This window comes from Plecotus auritus (assembly GCF_963455305.1).
Source record: "Plecotus auritus genome assembly, chromosome: 7".
Classification (NCBI taxonomy): domain Eukaryota; kingdom Metazoa; phylum Chordata; class Mammalia; order Chiroptera; family Vespertilionidae; genus Plecotus; species Plecotus auritus.
In genome coordinates, this window is record NC_137774.1 from 121,284,235 (window position 1) to 121,307,533 (window position 23,299).

A 23,299-nucleotide genomic window follows, 5' to 3' on the forward strand; every position below is an offset into this window, starting at 1 on the left:
CTCATCCACACTGAATTGTAACTAGGTAGTCTATTAAGTCTGTACAATATGCAGTTCCTCCAGGTTTGATAGGAGGAGAATAATGGTCATCTAAGTGGGAGAGTACTAGGAGGGGAAAAGATGAAGAGATTTTAAAGGAGACAAACAAAACAAAGGCTGCACCATTTTGCCTATGTTGGACCTAGTGACCTTCATTTGGGTAAGGACAATGTTCTGTTCAGAAGTCTTTCTGAATTAACTGCTGGTATTTCTTTTCCACTTGGCATCGTATGTGAAGCATTTCTTTTAAAACATATGCCAACTCTTTTCAAAGGGAGCTTTGTTCTCGGATGATCCATTAATTGAGGTATCACTGCAGAAATTGGAACAAAATTCAATTTATATTGTGGAACTCCTTAGTGCGGTTCAGTTTTCAATCCCCTTTCTCTTCCTCTGTGCCTCCAAATGCAGTTCTCACGCCAGAGTAATCTCAGAAGATTCTGTAGCAAGTTCTCAGAGGCCCATTGTGCAGTAACAAAGAGTTCTGACAGTAAGCTGAAGGTTCCGTCCTTCCCTGCTTTCCCGAGTGGAAGGCTGCCCACGTCCCTCACTAATGGGAGAGAAGGACAAGCATTGCTCAGGCCTGCAAGCTTGCCAAGCAAAAGGAACCCAAGCAAGAACTCATCATGCCAATCAAACCTGTTGGGTGGATATGTGGGCAGGTGTTGAAGAACTTTTCTGGAAGAAGTAAACACAAGCTTGTTGTGAAGGGGATATGGGTGTGGGAAATGGAATAAAGCCCCCTAGGGTTTGCCTGTTTTTCCATCCACCTAAGCAGTGGACCCAGTGTTCCCTGTTATTTTGAATTATGGTTAGGGGATATTTTTTAAAATTCCCTTCCCCCTTTAACTTCTTTTTGTCTCAGTTGAGGGGATCCAGAAAACAATCATGGACCTTGTAGATGAGTTTAAAGATGATATTTCTACCATCCCAAGAGTATCACAGTCTAATCAGGTAATGTGCTTTCATAACTGAAAAGAATTATAAGAAGTATATTATATTTTTAATATCATATCAATTATTTAATGCTTGATTTTGAGGTCAGTGTTTGAAGATTAGAAAAACATTAATTTCACTTCGAACTTGCCCCCCACCACCCCACCCCCACCGCACAAATTTCAACTCTTACTCATTGGGAGAGATTGGGGACAAAGAAGTGAAGTAGATAAATAAACTACGTTTAAAGATAGTCACTGTGTTGTTAGATTGAAAAACTAGAACTCTCTCAGCCACAATTGCAATGTAGTTTACTTAGATTTGATTACTATAAAATCAGAAAAATACCTAAATGTGCTTTAATTAAAATATCTGGCACTTAAATCAGTGAAAAAGCATAACTGACATAAATTACACCAATTGAAAGATAAGTATATGTGTTTTTAACATCTGTTCCAAAAAGGATTTGAAACATAAAATTTTGGGATTAGAAGAGGGATAAGAGAGAGAATTTTAAAGATACATATGGTCAGGAAAAAGTAACATGTTTAGAGGACACATGTAACCTACTTTACCTGAAAGTACACAGCTCTTAATGGAAGTGGTGGTTCAGTCATTTTGACCACAGTTGGAATGGAATGCTTTGTAAAGTTAGGTGGTACAGTAACAATCTACTTATCCAGAAGTCAGACTTTTGGCAATGTCAAACATGAAGAACATAGCCAAAACCTGGAAGTAAACAAAAAAGCACTCTGAGTAACATACTATAATCACAAAATCTATATATTTCATTACAGAGAAGGAGGTATTAGAGCTACCTTTAACCATTCATCCAGACACCCAGGCATCAGACTGGTATTTAGTATTTTACTAAATACTACTGTATGGGACTGGGGAGAGGGAATACAGAGATAAACATGATAGGATTCTTTCACTCATTGTGCTTAATCTAGTGGAGACTAAGTAGTAAACAAGTAATTGCATTAGAATATGCAAAGAGGTAAATCCAGTTTAGAGGAATAAAGGACTCTACCTAGAATGGTCAGAGAGGGCTCCATGTAGGAAGGATGCTTAAATTGAGTGTCAAAGGATGAACAGGAGTTTACAAAGTGAGCAAAGGTCCAAGTGGGTACGAGCAGAGAAGAATATTTCAAAGGAAGCAGTGTCAGTTAGACCAAAAAGTATTAAACATCATGCTCCTAGAATGTCAAGTAAATCTGAATAAATGGCATGGGTCTTGGGTCTAGACCTTGGGGAGGGGTGACACTGAAGAATAGTTATCTGGATGCCTAGAGGCAAGATGGCATCCAGATGGAGGTCATCTAAGTAGGGTAGGATAAGGCCTACGAGCTCCAGAAAGCAAGTTGGGTTTTGTTGTACCATATCTTAGACTTAGTGTCTCTTTGGTTCCCTCTTTACATGCCCCTGGTCTTGGGATAAGTCTTTTGAAGCACTAAAGAGTTTTCTTGGCTATGCGCTGGAGTTTTAAGAGATGGGCAAGTGGTGCTCGCTTCGGCAGTACATATACTAAAAAATTGGAACGATACAGAGAAGATTAGCATGGCCCCTGCGCAAGGAAAAAAAAAAAGAGAGATGGGCAGGTGGCCGTGCTTGGTCTGGGATGTACAATGGTTCAGACCAGCACAGTAGTGGCAGTAATTATTGAGAGAGCCTCAATGACATGGAGGAGGCCAGACACAGACCTGGAAAGTCCCACTGCCCCTTCCAGCTCTGATTCTTCCACAATTGCCAATATTAGAGAACAGGAATTTTATTTAATCAAAGGAGTTGCAGGTTTCTTTACAACTCCCTTCATCTCTTCCTACCCTCTGCATAGCCTCATTATCACTAGATAATGCTTTCTGGTGAAATAGATTGGTATTCTAATCCTCAAAGAAAGAACTCTTCCTGGTTCCAATTCACTGAAGTCATTTACTTACAAAAACTTTACCCCACTCAGAGAATATAAACATAGTTAAAAGTTCTTCATTTCTCATTTTCAAAACACTTAAAATTGTTCTTTTCCACCATTTACTGTGAAGAATGTGTTACTGAGATTGGCAGGGAACCTAAATAGTTAGGGGATATGGTAACATGTTGAAGTTATTTGCTCTTCAAAAATAAATTATCCATAAAACAATGCTAATACTCCACTGTTAACTAGATTATTTTTAAAAGGTCACATTGTAAATGCTGCAAATTTTATTATTTTCATAATGCTCTTTAGTTCCCAAACATACTAAAAGGAATGAGGGCTTTATTAATTGGATTGTCTTTTAAATCTCTAACCGTTGTGATTAGTATTAAAATAATTTAAAGATTATTATTTTAGGCATTTATTTATTTAGGAAAAGGCCATCTTGCTGGCCTGGGGCAAAAAAAAATGATGGGAATGATGGTGGAGTTTTTATAGAGGAATCTATCTGACTATCACTAGGATGTTCTATAATTCAGTTATATTTTTATTTTTGGTCGGTTGTTTCTTGTAGGGCACTATCATTATTGTGAAAGTTACAAACTACATTATGCACTGAAAACTTTCTGGGTGGTTTCTAATTTAATATTTGGTATATTTATGATATTTCTCATTATTGTGATTTTTTTCTGATACTCTTCATTCATTCATTCATTCATTTTAACTTGCATTTATAGAGCACCTACTGGGTGCCAGACTGTTCCAGGCACTAAGGAAAGATGAGTAAGCGAAGTGGATATAAAACACTGTCATAGAACTTAAATCCTAGTCAAGCGAAAACACAATAAACAAGAAAAAACATATTATGTTAATGGTAGGTGTTAAGGAGAAGAAAAAAAATACAGCATAGAAGAAACATGAAGTAAGGGTAGGGATAACAATTGATGGTTAAGACCCTAGAGGGTCTTAGTGAGAAAGTGATTCTTGAATTAAGACTTAACGCAAGCGAGGAAGAGAACATTGGTATCCTTGGGATCAAATGGCATAGCTAGTGCAAAGTTGCTGGGCTGGAAGTGTACCTAACAAGTTCAACAAGTTACGATGAGGAGAAAGGAGAGAAACCGATGAGGTGGCCAGAGAGGTAAAGGAAAGACGTCCTTTGTAGGGCCTTGTCGACCATGGTAGGTACTTTGGCTTTAACACTGAGTGCACCGAGGAGCCACTGAGGCAGTTGAGTAGAAGAAAAGTAAGATATGATCTGACATATGTTTTCATTGTAGCTCTCTGGCTGATGTGTTGGGGAAAAGAATGAAAACAGGCAAGGTCAGAAGCAGGGAGACCACTGAGGAGGCTAATTTACTAGTCCAGACAAGATGATGGTGGTATACAAATACAATGGACTGGGTATTGGTATTGAGACAGTGAGAAGTGGGCTATTCAGAGAAAGAATTGAGTAAGATTTGCTGACAGGCTGGCTTTATAGTTGTAGGGTAGTAAAAAGCTGGCATAATAGAAATTGGAGTTCAGCATTAAAACTGCTGATGATAGAGAAATGGGCCTGGCTCTGGGGAAAATAAAATAAAAAGGGAAAGCAGGATATGTATTGAAAGAATGGAGCTCAAATAGAGAAATCTGGGGTGGGATTCTTGAACCAATCTGATTAAGTTTCTTTTGGTAAATGGTCTTTAAGTACCTCTGTGTGTCTCTGAGGTGATGGTGGTGGTTGGAATTTCTTTTCTGATATTTGTTGATATGCTCTGATGAAGATAATGATGACAAAAATAATCATCTAAACTTGCATACTTTGCAACCAATTCAAGGATGCTTACTTATGCCAAGAGTAAAAAAAAAAAAAAAAAAAAATTGAGGGAAAAGAAATGAGGACTTCTTAATTTGGAGTCAACTTTTAAATTTACACACTGCTAGGTAAGAAAATATGTAGCATAGATAATAGACAAAAAGAAAAAGCTGGTAGCTCAAAAAAAGGGGGGAAATGTTTTATTTAAATTTTTTCTATTAGAGCTAATTTTAAAAGTAACTGATTGGACTCATCAACTTAAACTGTTGACTGGTTGTTGTTTATTTGGTTTTTTTTGTTGTTTTTTTGTGTGTTTTTTTTTAAAGAAGAATGTCTCATTCTCCATCTAAATGAATGTAAGTAGCTTCTTCTGCTGTCACTTTCGTATTCCAGAGACATGAGGAACCACGAGACATTCATCCAGGGGCTGGGTTTGGTTTCTAACACTGTTCTTAAGAGCCGTAACAAGTTGATTTCGTGTTTTGTGGCAGGGAGAGTGGAGGTGGTCAGAAACAGTTTGTTGTCAGAAGTAATTCTTTCCAAGGTATCTAAGAAAGTATCAAAAAAGAGAAAGTATTTTGAAAACTCTGAAAGGCCCTAGCCAGTTTGGCTCAGTGGATAGAGCATTGGCCTGTGGACCAAAGGGGCCCGCTTCAATTCCGGTCACGGGCATGTACCTCCATTGCAGGCTCCTCTCCGGCCCCCAAACCCTGGATGGGGCTCATTCAGGAGGCAATTAATCGTTGTGTTTCTCTCACATCAATATTTCTCTCTGTTTTTCCCTCTCCCACTCTCTCTAAAAATCAGTGGAAAAATATCCTTGGGTATTAAATTGAAACCATTTGAACATTAAAGGAAACAAAGATGAGGAACAGGTTAAGTTTGTTGGAAAAAGCCACGAATTCACGATGAGACTAAAAAGAGAAAGATAATAAAAAGTGCATGAAAGCATTATTGTAATACACACTATTTTGCTCAACACAAATTATGTGAACCCTACAGGAGAGTTTTGATTAACAGATAATCTGTTACAAATAAGCTTAATTTTCTACAGAGAAAAATTTGGAAAGATAATTTGGAGAAGAGGGGAAAGTTGAATGGCTCATTTAGTATAGTGTTTGGGGGAATTAATCAAGATTGGTTAATAGAAATACACATGTAAAGTCAGTGCATTGGCCAATGTGTACAGATCACCAACATTTGACAAAGAAACGTAAAACAAAAAGAGGAAAAGTGTAGAATGTTAATGTTTTGCAACTGCAGTAATGAAGGGTTGCTAAAACACTGAATGATCACATAGAGGAGGTTTCAGTAAAGGCAGAACTACTGCGCATGTCCCATTCCTGTTTGCCCTGGCACTGTGGCCCTCATCTTGATGATTAGAAATTGTAATGAGAGAAAGCACAGTCTATTGTAATCAGAATGTACTTATTCCAGATGCTTCACCTTGAGGAGGAGTTGGGAGGAAGAATTGGTGCAGTGTGGGGGATGGAAAGTCCTTCCTCTGTCCCTCTTGAGTTCTTACAGCTGGACTAATAATAAAATTGGCACAAGACCAGATAACAGGAGAAAAACCAATTTAAGGCATGCAAACAGATCATCAGTGATGCTCAGAGACATGATCGATGCAGGCAGCTTTTTACATCTTGTAGACAAAGAAATAAATTGTGAAGAATTATCATGATGAAGGAACTTAGATTTGGGTACTCATTAGTGAGGAATCTAGTTTGGGCTTGGGTAATAAATTAGTAAAACAAACAAACAAAAAAATGATAATTTTTTTAAAAAAAAAACAACAGTTCTCAGCTCTGAATTCACTAACTCTGCTGATAAGGATGTCTCTCATTAGACTCCAGGTGCAGGAATAGGACTTTTCACATTGGAGATTTATCTTCTTCTTTCAGGGAGAGAGAGAGAGAGAGAGAGAGAGTCCAGAGTTGTTCTTGCACTAGCAGTTTCTTAAGTAATTTTAATTCAAAATAATTGATATGCCATTGTGGGATCTTTTGCACTGTAGGATATTTTGCATTGTGGGATATTTTGCATTGTGGGATATTTTGCATTGTGGGATATTTTGGGGTGGCCTGCCCTATGTCCTGACAGCAGCAAAGCATTAGGTCACAGGAGAACTTGAATCTGTATGTGCAGGAGCTTTGGCTACTGCAGACAATGTGGTTCCTCTCCCGCATATGGGTATGCTCACAAGCGAGTAGATTGCACCTCGTGCTATTTGCTTGCTCTCTCTACCACATACTTGCTTGTAAGGATTGCTCTGTTCTAAAGTGGCTTGGAATTGTAGCAGTCCATAATTTAGACTGCATTTTCTGCTGTTATATTGACTAGCAGGGATAAGATCACAGGTGAGCTAATGGGACGTTTCCATAAAGTTAACAGATTAAACCAGCACATGCTGCAGAAATACATCCTCATTGACAGGCTAGAATGGCTTTTTATTTTTATTTCCCATGGCGAACGCTGACCAATAAGAGAAGACTGAACTTTGAGGACAAAAGCAACAATAATAAAAATTATTACTTCAGGAGAAAAATTGAGGCATTTAAAATATACAGCATGTTAGCTCTTAGACAAATATATACTAGTAATGTTAATTGCAGACCAAAAAATTCATTGGAAAGATGTTTTATACTTACATATTTTGACTCAACTAATAGAGATTCAAAGTTGCTTATACTAAAAAGTCAGAAAAGCCCGTAACATTACTTTAAGGAAGAATGGAAACTATACTTGTGTGTTGCCTGGAATGCAGTCTGACCACATTGTAAGTAATTTCCCTGTGATTCATTTTCTGGTAGAGCAGAGAAGTACTACATTTTATGTGTTGTGGTAATGCCACACATTTTTCTACCAGAACGCGCATAGAATTTTTTAGAAGTAAAAGTGTCCTAAGCTTGTTGATTAGTATATAGGGTATTTGTTTTATGAATTATGTATGTATGCTCTATTTTATCATTTAAAGTGTTTAAAGTAAGCTGGGAAATACAAGATTTGAATAATAATTATCATTTGAATAATTCAAGCATTGAATAATATTTGAATAAGAATTGTTTATTTTTTATAGAGCTCTTAAATATCGATGCAAAAAAATAAATAAACCTAGAGAGAAAAGTGGAAAAATGTATATCTTTACACTAATAACTGAAATTCTGGATAGTTATCCTAAGGAACAATTCATATATTCATGTAGAGATTTAAGTACATGGTGGGTGGGGTCTATGAGTTGTAGGGGGTGGGATATCATCAGTAAACATGGAGTGTATGCACAGGACCATGCACAGTGTACAATTATGTGGTACTTGGTCTCTGCCTAAAGTAGATTTTAATTCTCTGGAGAATCACACATCAGTCACTTTTCAAAGGCTTATTTTCCAGAAAAGAGAAACTATGAAAAAACCATCTAAAGTCAAAATGGCCATTGCTTTAGCCAAGATCAACCGAGGAGCATTAATTCAAGGATTGAACAGCATATCCAGATCCTCCAAATCAGTGGCCAAACTCCTGCAGCCTCGGCTTGCTTGTAGACTTTTAGAGTTAAGGGGCATATCTCACCGCCTGCTGAGGGAAGTTAATGCACCAAAGCAACCCCTATATAACATGCAGGTGAGTGAATGTTGCATTTGTACAAGATGTGGATCTTTTTTATAGAAAATGTTTTGAAATTGTAAGATTTGAAAAATGTAGGACACATTTGGTTGTCCTACATGTAAAACAATAACAGTTGGATAAGAGAAATGAATGGTTGGGTCTTTTTCCAAGATAGTATATTTTCTGGTTTAAATAAATCGGAAAGAAGAAGTAATGTGGACTTTTAAAAATCTTCTTATTAAAAAATAAATAAATAAATAAAATCTTCTTATTTAATTGAATTATATAAAACTGTAAATTTCAGATGGTTCATCCTAAATATAAGCCTACAAATTACTATTTATGTCAAACCTCAAATCCTACAACAAACCTTAAAAATAATCGTTTTTTTTCCATTTCCCCATAAACTATGTTTCCAAATTAATCTTTGATTGACATAATATATTGAGTATATTTAACTATACACTCATTTTGATAGACCTAACAACATCCAAGTATATTTCAAATTAATGTTCTACATTGCTTCATTGAGGCTCTGTTAAAGGATAACAGTTCTTAAAATGTTTTGGCGACCTTTATTCCCCCTAAACTTTATGTCACAGAACTCTGGGTTTTTCAATCTGGACATTATTCAAAGCATTCTAAATGTTTGTTACAAAAGATTCAGAGTCGTCAAAGTCTGGCATCTAATCAATCCCCAGAATAAATCAATTTTAATTCTTTTGTTGAAGGGAGAGAAAACCTGGCTCAAACTGAGTTCAGCCAAAAAGGAGATGTATTAGTTCATGTAGATGAACCACAGAGTTGATAAGGTTTCGGGCATAGCTGGATACAGGTGCTCAAATGATGCCTTCAGGATCCTGTTTCGTTCTCTCTGTCGCCTGGTTCTGCTTCCATGTTGACTGCTTCCCGTGTTGACACCATTCTTAGACTGACATTTCTCTCATGGTCACATGATGATTTGCAGCTGTTCCAGGGTTTCATCCTTCCAGGCTGAATTACAGCAGAAAAGAATGAGCGTCCTTGACTCGGCATTCCTGGCCAAGCCTGAGATTCACTTTTAGAGAATGACTTATGTCTAAATCAGGGGAATGGTAATCACTGATTGGTCTAGAACTCAATTACCTGCAGCATTCCTAGAGTGGGGGTTGGAACTCCAACCAGACCACATGACCTGAGAAAGGGGAAAGGATGAATCCTCATACAAAAATCTGGGTTGGAGAAAGGGGAAACGATGAATCCTCATACAAAAATCTGGGTTGTTCTGCGCTGAGAAAATGGATAATGGATGGGATGGCTAAAATGAACAAAATATTCATTACACAGGAATTTCTCTAAACAAAGGTTTTGACATTTCCCAGAAATCAATAGACATTTCAACTATGAACTGCCCGAGACAGCATTATAAAGAGCTCTCTTACAATATCTGATGTTTGCGAAAGTAAAAAATGATTTGTGTTTGTGCCTCTTTAGATCATCGAAAAGAAATATAGCTGACCCGTATTATTTAAATTCCCATCGAAATGTCTGTCTGAATCTAATGTTTTGCCTTGACATTTCTTTCCTTGCATTGTTAGACCCAGCGTTTTTACAGAGGATTGATGTAAAAGTGTCCTTTGAAGACCATTTCTGTATTCATTATGAAATCATGTTTAAAGGGACTGCCCATTACATTATTCGTTGTCTTTCCCTTTGCTCCTCTTTGCTGTGAAGGATGAGATTTTTACATCATTTACAAGCTAACAAGTTAGCCTGTCACAGTTATACTCTCTCTCTCTCTCTCTCTCTCTCTCTCTCTCTCTCTCTCTGACAGAGACACAGAGCCTGTGGCAGATTCACAGATGGTTTATTATTCACAGCTAGTGTAGCAACCAGCACAATATCTTGTGTCAGTTTTCTACACTCAGTTCCCACAGGGCAATGAGCTAAGAGCCAGATGTATCTCTGCGTGTACACAGTAAGTTGCATCACAGGAGAGAAAACCTGAAATTAGGAGATTTAGCCTTTTATACGGTTGCTGGTAGTCTGCCCAGTTTGGTGGCGTTGGGGGAGAGGGAGAGAGAGAGAGAGGGAGAAGAGCACGTGTGTCTGGAAGGGAAGGAGGAGAGGCCTTTATTTTTAGTGCCCTGTGACATGTCTTGGGAAGTACATCGCTAGATCTCTCCAGAGGAATATACTTTCTTTCAAATTGTTTGCTATTCAACCATGTCCTTTTCTCAGAAGATCCAATCTGTACAGGGCTGAGAGAAATCCTTGGAGAACTGTATTCCTATACTAATGAAAATTCAGTGGCAGAAAAATAATATCTATTCTCTGTTGAATTTGTGTTTCCTTTTATAGTAAGAACAAAAACCACAATGTGTTTGCCTTTTTGCCTTGATTGACAGTGAGTTTCACAGGTAAATTTACAGCTTAGTTGTGATAACTTATTCCAGGAACCTGAGATGAGAGAAACAGGTTGAAGGATTAGATGACTTATCCAAGGTCCATATGCTGACTCTCTCTTTTGACACCTATTCAAGATCAATACCTATGCCATCTCTTCTCCTTTGTTCTTGTTCTAATTGTTTTAGGACATAGCTTTAATTTTTAAAATCGTTATCAATAAAATATTTCAAAATATGTGAAAGGTAGTTTATCAGAAGTTCCATCAATATTTACCTGGTAGTAATATTCTGCCATATTGCCTTCAGAAATCTCCTTTATAAAAAGAAATATTAGCCATGCCCCAATCCTGCCCCTTTTTCTTTCTATTAAATTTAATCATTATCCTGAAGTTGATGTGAACATTTCCGTGCATATGTTTATATTTTCACTACATTTGTATACATGTATTTTACTATGTATACTTAAAATTTACTAGTATATAAGAGGTATGCTGTACTTAATCATTTTGAAACTTCCTTTTTTACTCAAAGGTTTATATATGTAGCTATGATTTATTATTTTAACTTCTTTGGGGTATTCTATTATAAGAAAAAACAATTCACAGTTTATCTGTTACTAGACAGATGGACAATTTAGTTTCCAAATTTTTTGTATTACAAGCAGTGCTTCAGTGAACATTCTTGTAAATAACTCCTCATGCATATGTATGAGACATTCTCTGGGTGTATATCTAGAAGGGGGATTGCTGGGTCATGAGGGATGCACGACTTCAATTTTATTATCTACTAGAGGCCTGGTGTAGGAATTCGTGCATGGGTGGGGTCCAGCTGCCCATCCCGATGGGGGCCGATTGGGGCTGGGTCAGTGGGGCAGGGAGGGGCTGTGGGAGGTTGGAGAACTGATCAGGGCCCTGATCGAGCTGGTTGGCCGCCGCAGTGTGTGTCATAGCAACCAGTTGTTCCAGTCATTCCAGTCGTTCAGGTCATTCCACCATTATGGTCACTTGGCTTTTATATCTATAGATTGTCAAATGCTTTTTAGATTCAGTACACTTGGGGATCGTTGTGATTCTTGAATCTGAGGGTAATTTCTTCAATTCTGAAAAATTCTTAGTCATTATTTCTTCAAATATTACTTCTTTCTCATTTTCTCTAATCTCTTCTTCTGGGATGCCTATTAAAATATGCTTAGAACCTTCTCACTTTATTCTTTGTATATATAATGTCCTCGTATTTTCCCTTTATCTTTTTTTAAATGCATTTTGAATAATTTCCTCTGAGCTATCCTCCAGTTAATCAAGTCTCTCCAGCTGTATCTACTATGCTATTTTACTTACTTAATGTATTTTAAATTTCAAATATTATACTTACCACTTCCAGAAGTTCTATTTGGTGTTTTCCGAAGGTCCAATTTTTTTCTTTTCAAAGTGTCTGAGTTTATTTCTTTTTTAAAAATCTAATTATTTTAAACACTTCTTTGTGGTTCTTTAAAAGATTTTTCTATGAGATATTTGGGGGAAGCTAATCTTCCTGACTATTGTGATATATATTATGTCTCACTCATAGTAGATAATTTCTTTTGATGTTTTGTTTTATTTAACTGAAAGGTTTTTTTCAACGGGGATTTTTTAAAAAGAGAAATTCCTTGTCTCTTAGAACTGTTCCTCTAAGGATTCAGCTAGTGCTCCAGGGGTATCGGCCCCTGGTGGAGCCTAGCTTCCTTACTTTCTTCCTGGACTGGTGGATGCAGTTGTCCCAGTCCCACCTTCACTGAGACTCCCCAAAGGCCTATTCCTCACCTCGTGCATCTAAGTCTCATCTCTAATTTCTTTATTGAAACTCAAGCCCCAGCTGTTATTTCAGGGTCCAATGACATCCCCAGAGTTCCTGGGATATAAACTCAGATACTTACTCTTCCAGTTTTTAGTTTCCTCTTTGTTCCTGGCAAGGGGATTTCCTTCTTTTCTCCCATCCTTCCTCCCTTCCTCCTTTCCTTCCTTCCTTCCTTTCTCTTCCTTCCTTCTTTCCTTTCTTCTTTTCTTCTCAGTTTTATATTACATTTTTGGTGTATGAATTTACATAGAATTTGTAGGGGTTTTTTTGTGTGTGGTTCTCCATTAACTCTGCCATGTTGCTGGAACCAGATATCCTTCAGCTTTGCTTTTTTTGTTTGTTTGTTAATTCTCACCCATGGATATTTTTTATTTTTTCTGTTGATTATTTTAGAGAGTGAAGGGAAGAGCGGGAGGGAGGGAGGGGTAGAGAGGTGAAGGGAGTGAAGGGGAGAGAGAGAAACATTGGTGTGAGAGGGACACATCAACTGGTTGCCTCCCACATGAGCAGCCGGGCCGATTGAAACTGCAGTCCAGGCCCAAGCCCTTGACCAGGAATCAAACCCAGGACCCTATGTCTGAGGACTGATGCTATAACCACTTAGAAACACCAGCCAGGACACGTTTTATTAGCAGGTTGGGGTGGATATTGAGATACGTTGTTCCAGTTATTTGTTCATTGGTTGATTCTTGTATGTGCCCTGACCGGGGATCAAACCTGCAACCTTGGCATATCAGGTTGACACTCTAACCAACTGAGCTACCCTGCCAGGACCCAGCTTTACTTCTTAATATATTTTATAAATTTCAGTATAAGATGGTTGAATTGGTTTTGGAAGTAAGTAAAGTATAATTCTACTTTTTCATTCATTCAACAAATATTTTTGAAAACCTGACATGTAAAATCATTAGCTTAGGTAGTAGGCATTCATAGATGTCTTGTCCTGGGCCTGTGAAGTGTGGGTGTTATAGGCAAGCAAGCAATGCTAGTAGATTGTAGCAATTACATCACCAAAGTGTGCAAAGTGCACTATGGAAGCATCAACAAGGGGCATGTCATTCCAAAGAGTAGTCAGTGTAGGCTTTCCAGAAGGTGATACTTGACCGGAGACTTGAAGTAGGAGAAATTAGCCTTGCAAAGGGAGAATCATTCCAGGAAGAGAACGGTGTATATTAAAATGCTGAAGCAATCAAGAGCATGCCTTACTTAGGAAGTGTAAGTAGTTTTAAATGGCTGGCATGAGACAAGTGGGAAAGTACCAAGTCAGAGGTTCCTGGGTCCTTGAGGGTAGGAATGAGGAAGAAGCTTTACTTGGGGAATATGCATTAGCTAGGATGTAAAATCAGAATTGCCACCGAGAGGAAACTAACTTGCATCAAGGAAGAAAATAACATACTGTATCTCAAATCTGAAAGTCTCAGTGATGACTAAAAGAGAAGTATGAACAATGAAGACAATGGCCTGGAGAGTCAAAGGAACAACAGAATAACATAGGTGGTGTGGAGGTCAATGGATTGGTCAATGGTACCAAAGTGTGTCAAGATGTCAGTGGCATAGCACAGAGGAGCTATACCAGCCCTGGTACACTGCTTGGCTGCCGTCCCAATGCGATGGAGTTCAGCTTATGCAGAGTGAATTCCAACATGAATTCTTTCAAGATTTGCCAGGCTGCCTGTGTCAAGGTGGAACTTTGTGGTGTGTAGAAGTAAAAGGAGTGAAATCTGGAATTACTTTGCAAGGAGATAGGCTTTGTGGATGCATGGAGGGCATCGCTTTATGTAGGAAAGGAAGCAGCCTCGTTAACCTATGTTTAGGTACGTTCAAAGACCCTCTTCATGTGCTCTGTCTCATGAGAGGATGGTGTACCCAGAGCACCTTGAATGATTCTACCAAAACTCTGTTGGATATTATGTAGCTGGGAACACCATTCAGGCAGATTGCCTCCCTCAAGAACATAAAGGAGTATTTTCATTAGGACACTGGCTATATATCTTCAATTACATATTCAAAGATATTGTGGCAAATATAAATTACCCAAAGACCCAACTGATACAGGTGTCCTGAAGAGTCTGGTGGCGTGTTGTGACATGAGCACAGAGAGTTTGGGTTAGGAGGTTCCAGCTGGACATCTTGTTAAAAGAGACTTCCTTGGCACCTGGCACTTGCTTTGCACCTTTGTGGGTGCTGAGTCAGGTTGCTCCTCAAAACATTCTAGGTTCTGCAGGGCTGAGGTTGTACTGATATATCTGCTAGTTCAGTGGTCGGCAAACTGCGGCTCGCGAGCCACATGTGGCTCTTTGGTCCCTTGAGTGTGGCTTTTCCACAAAATACCACGGCCTGGGCAAGTCTATTTTGAAGAAGTGGCGTTAGAAGAAGTTTAAGTTTAAAAAATTTGGCTCTCAAAAGAAATTTCAATCGTTGTACTGTTGATATTTGGCTCTGTTGACTGAGTTTGCCGACCACTGTGCTAGTTCTATAAGGGGCCTCAGGAATGGGAAACTGAGCGGAGAATATCCTGATGGTTGTCAACATTCCCAGCACCAGCGCTCACAGAATGATGCATCTGCTAAGCCTTGTAAGCTGCTCTAAGCTGCAGTGACCTAGATAATCAGCTTTGAATGCTGACTTGGGCCAAGACACGTCAGCTCCCAGACATAGTTGTTGACTTTGGCAGGCCAAGCAGGGCCACAGGACCGGGAGCACTTCCGGCATTAGAGATAACTGTTTCTACTTTGTGCAGGCAAAGTGAAGAAAACAGCCTCTAAAAGGTCTGTGCCACAGGTGGACCCCAGTGACTAGTAGTGCTTTTTCCAAGATGAGGGTCAGGTTTTTCTAAATAAAGTTTACTCCTTACCCCCAACCCTCTGGTGTAGACTACAGTTTTGCGTTTAAACTACAAACCTCACAAATATCAGGCACTTCTGTAGGTCCTTGGATGAGCCTGCCATGAGGCTCTCTTAGGTGGTGTAATTCAAGACCTGGGAAAAGGGACCATTCCTAGAAAGCAGAACTACTGAAATCTTGAAGACATAATTCTGCAGTTTGGCCAAGAGGCTGGGACGTTTGAGCTTTTACAGGACCACCCAATTAAGAGCTTATTTGAGACCAGTGTTCCATAGGACGTTAATACTAGGATAAACAAAGTCAAATAACTTTCTTTACTCTATGTGGACTGCTAGGAGCATTTCCTGTGCTCATGAGCATTGTGAGTTGCTAAGCAAAGACATAGTCATGTAACTTTCCCAAACTTATAGGAAACACTTTTTTTCCTGGACCTATTAATATTCAGTAGTCAGTATTTCTTTCAACACTTACTCGTGAGTCACTGAGTTAGTTTTCCCTATTACTCCCTTGGTATCCCTCACCAAGATGGTTTTGGAAAACATAAACTAAGTGGGACCTGGTAATACTCTAACCTTCAGGTCACCTGTAAATGGATCTTTATTTTCTAAACTGCTTATAGTTAGTTTCCTTTTTTTGGTGATTTATCCCATTATTAGTGAAAATAAGATAAACACAGTTCTTTTATGAGATGAAGCAGTCAAAATTATGTGGGGGAAATTTAAATATTGAAATGTTTTTACTGTTGAAGTATCCATATATCTTATGTAGTAATATTACCACATTAAAAAAAGAAATATATGAGCATAATGCTGATATGAAATACTTTTAAATATGCAAAGACATAAAATATAACAAGGTTAAGATAAAATTTCTGAAATAGGCCAAGACCACCTAAATAAAGCCTTCAATTTACCAAATTTCTCTTTATCTCAGTTTTACCATACACTATTCCTGCTCATAGCATGCCAAAGATGAAACAGGGTAGCTTATAATATGAAAAACATGTATTACAAGTGAGTCATAAAATTGAAGAATGGCCACTTGTCTGTAGCCATGAATTTTGGAGGAAATGTATTTTCTACAAGGATGATTTGTCAAAGGAATAGCAAGTATTTATTAAAAACATTAGAATGGTGAAAAACTGACCCTTAGGCAATATACAGATTCATCATTCAGAAGCATAACATGTATCAAATGCGTAATTTATTTTGAAACTAATCAGTTTTAATTACCTTTAGGTGAAGGACAAAATCTGAAAGAGAAAGATGCATTCAAAGAGTGACTTATACATTCAGACACTTCTATTTGTACTGCATATGGCTTACCAGTTATTAAATATGGACCTCTCACTTGCATTTATATATTCACAAACTCATAATCTTTTACTCTGCTAGGAGGCATTTTGCTGGAGTGTATCTGCTTTCCTTCCTAATGTCAGCATCTGCTCTCTACTAGTGTAACATCTCCTTGTAGCCTAACAGTGGGATTCAAAGGCATGCTATCATTTTGATTCTTCTACAAGAGGAAAACAGCAACAGGTGCTTTATTTCCTGGAAAATCTTTTCAGAAGCCAGGAACATTGGGAAAATTTCCAGAACGACACATAGAATGAGGGGGCTAAAACTGCCCCTACCTATCCCTATATCTAAGAGTTGGTATGGCCTGAAAGGCCTCCCATCACCAGCCATCTCTTAGCTACTAGGCTAGAGAGTATTTTTGCTTCAGCATTCCATAAATCTCTTAAGAAATAAGATGGCAATTTTGTTCACCATTCAGCAGTGGCAGCAGTAAGCAAAAACAGTTTACTACAATACCAAGTACTTAGCACGGGACCTGGTACACAGTGCCACGTAAATGTTTGTTCTTTGGAAACACATTTGAAAGGGCTGCAATATACCATGGAGTAGATGTAGTGTAATTTACCTAATCATTCTATAATTAATTGTTCCAGTTTTTCAATGCTGTAAATATCTGTTCCTTGTAGTTTGTGTGCATTATTTTATCCACTACAGCCTGTACCTTTCGGGAGTTATTGAAGCCATCAAGTAGCTCAGCTGTTACTTCAGAGGAGCATGGCTAACGGCCACGGCACTGCTGACTGGGAAAGGAATGGTTTTCCTAATGTCCTCATTTGATACCACTCAAGGCGATAGAAGTGGCCTATGAAACCACAGCTCCCTTGAATCGAATATGTAATATGATTGTTTTAGGCAGGGACATCTTCTATTACCAGAAGGTGGAAACATCTGAAAAACAAACCCATTATTGATGTAAACCTTCTCTTGGTTTCAAAAAGCATGCTGGATGCGAGCACAGAGCATTTCCTAAAGCTTAATGATCATCTAGGATTAAGGCTGGCCTTCAGCAGACTTGTGATTAACATTTCCAAGCAGGTCATTAATCTCCAGGAAATGTTCAGTGTTTTGATTACTGTTTGCTAAATTGAAGAAATGAATAATGTAGTAAAGGATGATTACATAAATTTGAACACTGTTGTTCTAACATGCACAGCAGCACCCCCTAGTGAACACTTGGTAAATGTAAAAAAAAAAGTTAAGATTTTTATTTTTTATTTGATCTTACGGAGGGAAGGGGAGGGACGGCAGGAGGGTTGGAGGGAGGGGAGAGAGAGAAACATTGATTGCATTCTGGTACACGGAACGAGGCTGTAACCAACTGAGCCACACCACCGGCCAGCGCAAGGTTTTTAAAATTGACATGTTGCAGGTTTTGATGAGCAAAAGAAAGTATCTTTTTAAAAAAGGAAAAAAATAAACGAATATATTTTTAGAATGTGAAAAAAAACCAGATCGATCTAAAGTGGATGACTTTATTTGGAAAAAATACATAAATTCTCATTTTTCAATAACACTGTAAAATTTAACATTGTAACATTGAAAACTTGTTTTAACAAGAAAACTCTCTTCTGTTTTTGCAGATTAGAAAGGGTTCTTTGTTTGATATCATTTCCTTTCCAGCAAAGACTGCTTTAACTAGCATAATGTATGCTTCATATGCAGCACTAATTTATTTGGTAAGTTAAGCAAAATTATTAGAATCTAGAAATAAATATTCTTATCTTATGCAAGATTAAAGGTATACTGTACATTCTACTCATAAACCAAGGTACTATTCTCTTGTTACACAAAATAATTTTACATTAAAAATTTACTTCAATCACTAAAAGCTAATTTGCTTAAATAACTTAAATTATTTTGTTTTTATAAAGTTTATTACCACTTGGTCAAAATATTGTGGTTTTTGCTTTCATTTAGCCATAGCTGTTTTGTTTCGGCCATTGTGCCATCCATGGTTGGCTAAAATGCAGTATCCCATTGTTTAAGTCTGTGATTTGGGGAAAACAAATATTAGTGTGTTTTGAATTATGAGTGCTGTAAATTAAGTGTATTTTGAGTTATAAGTGCTGTAATTAAAAAGTGTTCATCAAAAAACATGACAATATAAAAGCTTTTATAAATGATAAAGGATTATTTCTTTTAATCTATTTCCATTTATACTTACCTTTAAATTTTTTAAAAAAGTATAACATACAAAGAGAAAAGTACAGCTTGAATCATCACAAAATCTATTAACCTACGTACCACACACATCAAGAAACAAAATATTACTATCATTCTAGAAGTCTCTTTCTTGTCCCCCTCATAATCTCTAACCTTGTCTATAAAGGCAGCCACTATTTTGACTTCCAATACCATAGTTTTATTTGCATTGTATATAAATAAAATTATATACGGCATATTCTTTTGTATTTGCCCTTTTTTGCTCAGCACTACCATTTTAAGATTCATTCATTTGATGCTTGTAAAAGTAGTTTGTTGCTTTTCATTGCTGTGTGGTATTCCATTGATTGACTCTTATCACTATTTATTCATTGTACTGTTGAACATTTAGAATATTTACAGTTTTGGCTATTGTAAGGTGCTATGAATATTCTTATACATATGTTTTTGGTGAAATTGCTGGACCACAGAATATGTACATGTTCATCTTATACAGATGTTGTCAAATAGTTTTCCAAAAATGGTTTTAACAATTCATTCCAGTAGCTCAATATCATCACCAACACTTGTATTGTCTTTTCCATTTTAGTCATTCTTGTATATATGTTATATAATCACATTGTGGTTTTAATTTACATTTCCTTGTTTATTAATGAGATTGAGTACCTTTTTATACATTAATTGGACATTTGAATATCCTTTTTGTTAATTTTTGTTAAAGTATCTTCTTATTTTTCTATTGGGAATTGTCTATCCTTTTTATTTTTGATTTGTACTTGAAAAATATACTAGGTAGAAACAAGAATCAGAAAGGATATATGCACCCCTATGTTCATAGCAGCACAATTTACAATAGCTAAGATTTGGAAACAGCCTAAGTGCCCATCAGCAGATGAGTGGATTAGAAAACTGTGTTACATCTACACAATGGAATACTACGCTGAGGTAAAAAAGGAGTTCTTACCATTTGCAACAACATGGATGGAGATGGAGAGCATTATGCTAAGTGAAATAAGCCAGGCAGAGAAAGATAAATATCACATGATCTCACTCATTTGTGGAATACAATGAACAACATAAACTGATGAACAAAAATAGATCCAGAGACAGAGAAACATCAATCAGAACGTCAAACCTCAGGGAAGGCAGGGGAGGGTGGGGGTAATGGGGAGAGATCAACCAAAGGATTTACATGCATGCATATAAGCCTAATCAATGGACACAGACAACAGGGGGGTGGGGGCATGAATGGGAGGTGGGGGGTAATGGGGGAATAAGGACATGTATGTAATACCTTAATCAATAAAAAAATTTAAAAAAAAAGAAAAATATACTAGGAACAAGCCCTCTTTTGGTTACATATGGGCAAATTTATTTTATTCTAGGACTTACCTTTTCCTGTTTTAAAATGGGAGTTCTTAATTTTAATATAATTTAGTTTATTAACTTTTTCCATTATGTTGAGAGATTTAAATATCTTAATTGGGAAATTTTGACCTACATCCAAGGTCATGAAACTCTTACTTCTGATGTATTCTAGGAGCTTTATCACTTTTAGGAATTGGTATGAAGTAAGAGTCAAATTTTTTCTCCATGGGTATCCAATTGAACAGACTCACTTTCCTGGTGAAAAAAACACCCTTTTACTATTGCCCAAGAACATTTATTGTGTTCTTAATCAAGTGAACTTACAAATGTAGGTATATTTGTAGACTCTCTGTTCTATACAGTTGATCTATTTCTCTATTCTTGTACCAATTCAACACTGTGATTTAAAGACGCTTAATAATAAGTCTTAATAATTGGCAGAATAAGTCCTCCTTTCAGTCTGTGAACATGGCATCTCTGTTTATTTAGGTCTTCTTTAATTTATCTTAATAATTTTTATGGCTTTTTTGTTAGATGTCTTGCACATTTATGTTAATATTTTTATCATATTGAAACACACAATAATAAAGATGAAAATTCCCCATAATCTAGACTCAGTGCAGTCCCAATTCAAATATGAGCAGGTGTGTGTAAGTTGAGTAGTTAATTGAAAAATTTATAGGGAATTACAATGAGACAAGAATACCCAAGATACCTTTTAAAAAAATAAAAAAACTTAATTTTAAACACATATACAGTTTTTTTTAAAGAACAGAGTTTATCAAATAAATATTTTAAAAGTGTTTTAAATTTTTGAGATGTGTTCAATATCTTAAGTGTGAATTTCAGATAGAATACAAATTCAGCTAGAATACAAATACACTGCAAAAAATGGGTTGGATGAAATAACTATGTTAAACAAAAAAAAGAAAAAAAGAAGCCTAAAACCAAAATTAAACTGTAATGTCCCCAAAGGCTTTTGAAATAATCTCACATGATTTGTCATGCTATAAACTTTCTAAGCAGGTAATAGAAACAATTTTTGGTTATCTGATAATTGGTCATATATGCATCCAAGCAAGACCTAGGAGTGGTCAGATCTGGAATTATGGTTTTGAAGGCATATAACATATACGTTGGAAATTAACACTGACTAGAACCATGCCAAGAGAAAAGTTGGCAGAAATGTGAACAACAACATTAATATGAGCTGAGATGAAATCCATGGAGATAAGAAAGCAATAATCAGAAAAGTAGGAAGAAAATCAGGAGAAACAGTGTCAAGGAAATAGACTCAGGAAGTTTAGATTGATAAGTGTCAAGACGAGTGAGTCATCAAGAAAAGTGAGGATTTTGTTTCCATTAGATTTAGTAGTAAAAGTGTTGGAGGTAACCATCTTGAGAACTTTCTTTCGTTTTCTAAAACTGGGACAGAAATGGTTAGAATGGGCACAGATAAAATTTTGTAGGTGAGGGAAAAATAAATATATTAAATAGGATAGGGCTTCCCAAACTTTTGTCATAGCATGGTATACACAGAAAATGATCATATTTGGGATAAATGCATGAAGCTGTTTGCTCCTCAAGTTTTATAGCTCTAAGTTTGGATATACTCAGATGGAAGTAAAAAAATACCTGCAGTTGCCTTAATTGATAAAGACATTTAAATATCACTCTTAATTAAAAGTATGGAGTTAGGCTGGCATTCCCAGGTTTGTACAATGGATTTACAATGTCATCATGAACCCAAAGCTTTCTGTTTTTGGAATTGTATTTATCTATATGTTTTGACACTTTTTTAAAGTACTAAGTGGAATTTTTTGAGGGGAAGTGGATCACGTCTGTTTAGAAATCAATTAGCTTACTAAATTTTTATCAAAATGGTTGTGCCCTTCCAGTTGTACACACAGGTATAAGCAAAGTCCAGGGGCTAAAAAAAGCAAAAACAGAAAACCTACTGTGAGGTATTAACATGTTGGAGACATTTCATCTCTCAGAAGAAATTTTCATTTAATTAAATCAGGAGAATAAAGGAAATGTTTCATTTAATTAAATCAAAGGATAAATATATAGAACATTAATGAATTGAGAAAAAAGATGTAAAGCATATCTTTATTGAGTTATACTAGGTTTTAATTTTCTTTCTAGATTATGGTGCTTGTATATTCAGAACAAGGATCAATCTCGTGATGTTTGCCATGTGCCCGGGATTCCAGAAAGGAAGTGCTTCTTTATTAGAATATGTAGATTAATGACTTTATATTAAACACTAGAGGCCCGATGCATGAAATTCATGCAAGGGGCTTGGCCCTTGCAGCCCGCTGCCTCGCGGGCCCCGTCCACTGGTTGTTCAGGAAGGTCATTACAGAAGGTCGTTCTGCCGTCAGGTCTAATTAGCATATTAGCTCTTTATTATATAGGATTTTATTGGGCTTTTTATCTGCAAGTTTAATAGCTTAAAAAGAAACTTTACTTTTCAATATTTTTTCATTATTAGACAGTCTGTGTTAATGCTGTTCTGGAGAAGGTAAAGAAAATTTTCCAAGAAGAAGAATCCATAAGGCAAAACAAAGAGGAGAGCAAACATCTTAGAAAAGCCTTTTCTGAGCCTGCACTTTCTGAGCCTATGTTTCCCGATGGTGAAATCAAAGCGAAATCTTATTGTTCATTACTGGATCAGCCAGACAATATTTCTGATTTTCCTGATAATATGCTGAGTAATAAGATCCAGGTTTTACATTCTGTGTTTGACCAATCAACTGAAATAAATGAATGAGTAAATCTGAACATAAATATCACTGAACAGCTTAAGAGTTATCTATGTAATAACATTTCATCTGACAAAACTAGGAAACTAGTTTTCATATACTGACTACTCTGCTTTTAAAAAGGGTGGGGAAGAACTAGTAAAATGTCATTTTCAAGTATTTATATGGTAGAGAAAACAAAATGAATCTTGATGTAGAATATATTTATGACTATCTGATTATTTTTTAATGAATGTGAAAATTTACACTTTGGTGGGTTAGACTTTATGCTGTGGTTTATAATATAG

At 36.7% G+C, this 23,299-nt stretch overlaps 1 protein-coding gene across 1 annotated transcript; it reads left to right on the plus strand.

Annotated features, from left to right (window-relative positions):
* Positions 1 to 665: 665 nt before the first annotated feature.
* Positions 666 to 23,139, plus strand: SPATA9 (spermatogenesis associated 9; the record flags this gene model as incomplete). The annotated part of the gene is made up of 5 exons (XM_080681664.1): positions 666 to 726; positions 905 to 993; positions 8,079 to 8,306; positions 18,294 to 18,389; positions 22,742 to 23,139. The coding sequence occupies 5 exons, from the start codon at positions 666 to 668 to the stop codon at positions 23,018 to 23,020; spliced, it is 753 nt and encodes a 250-aa protein (XP_080537790.1). The 3' UTR covers positions 23,021 to 23,139.
* Between the last annotated feature and the right edge of the window lie 160 nt (positions 23,140 to 23,299).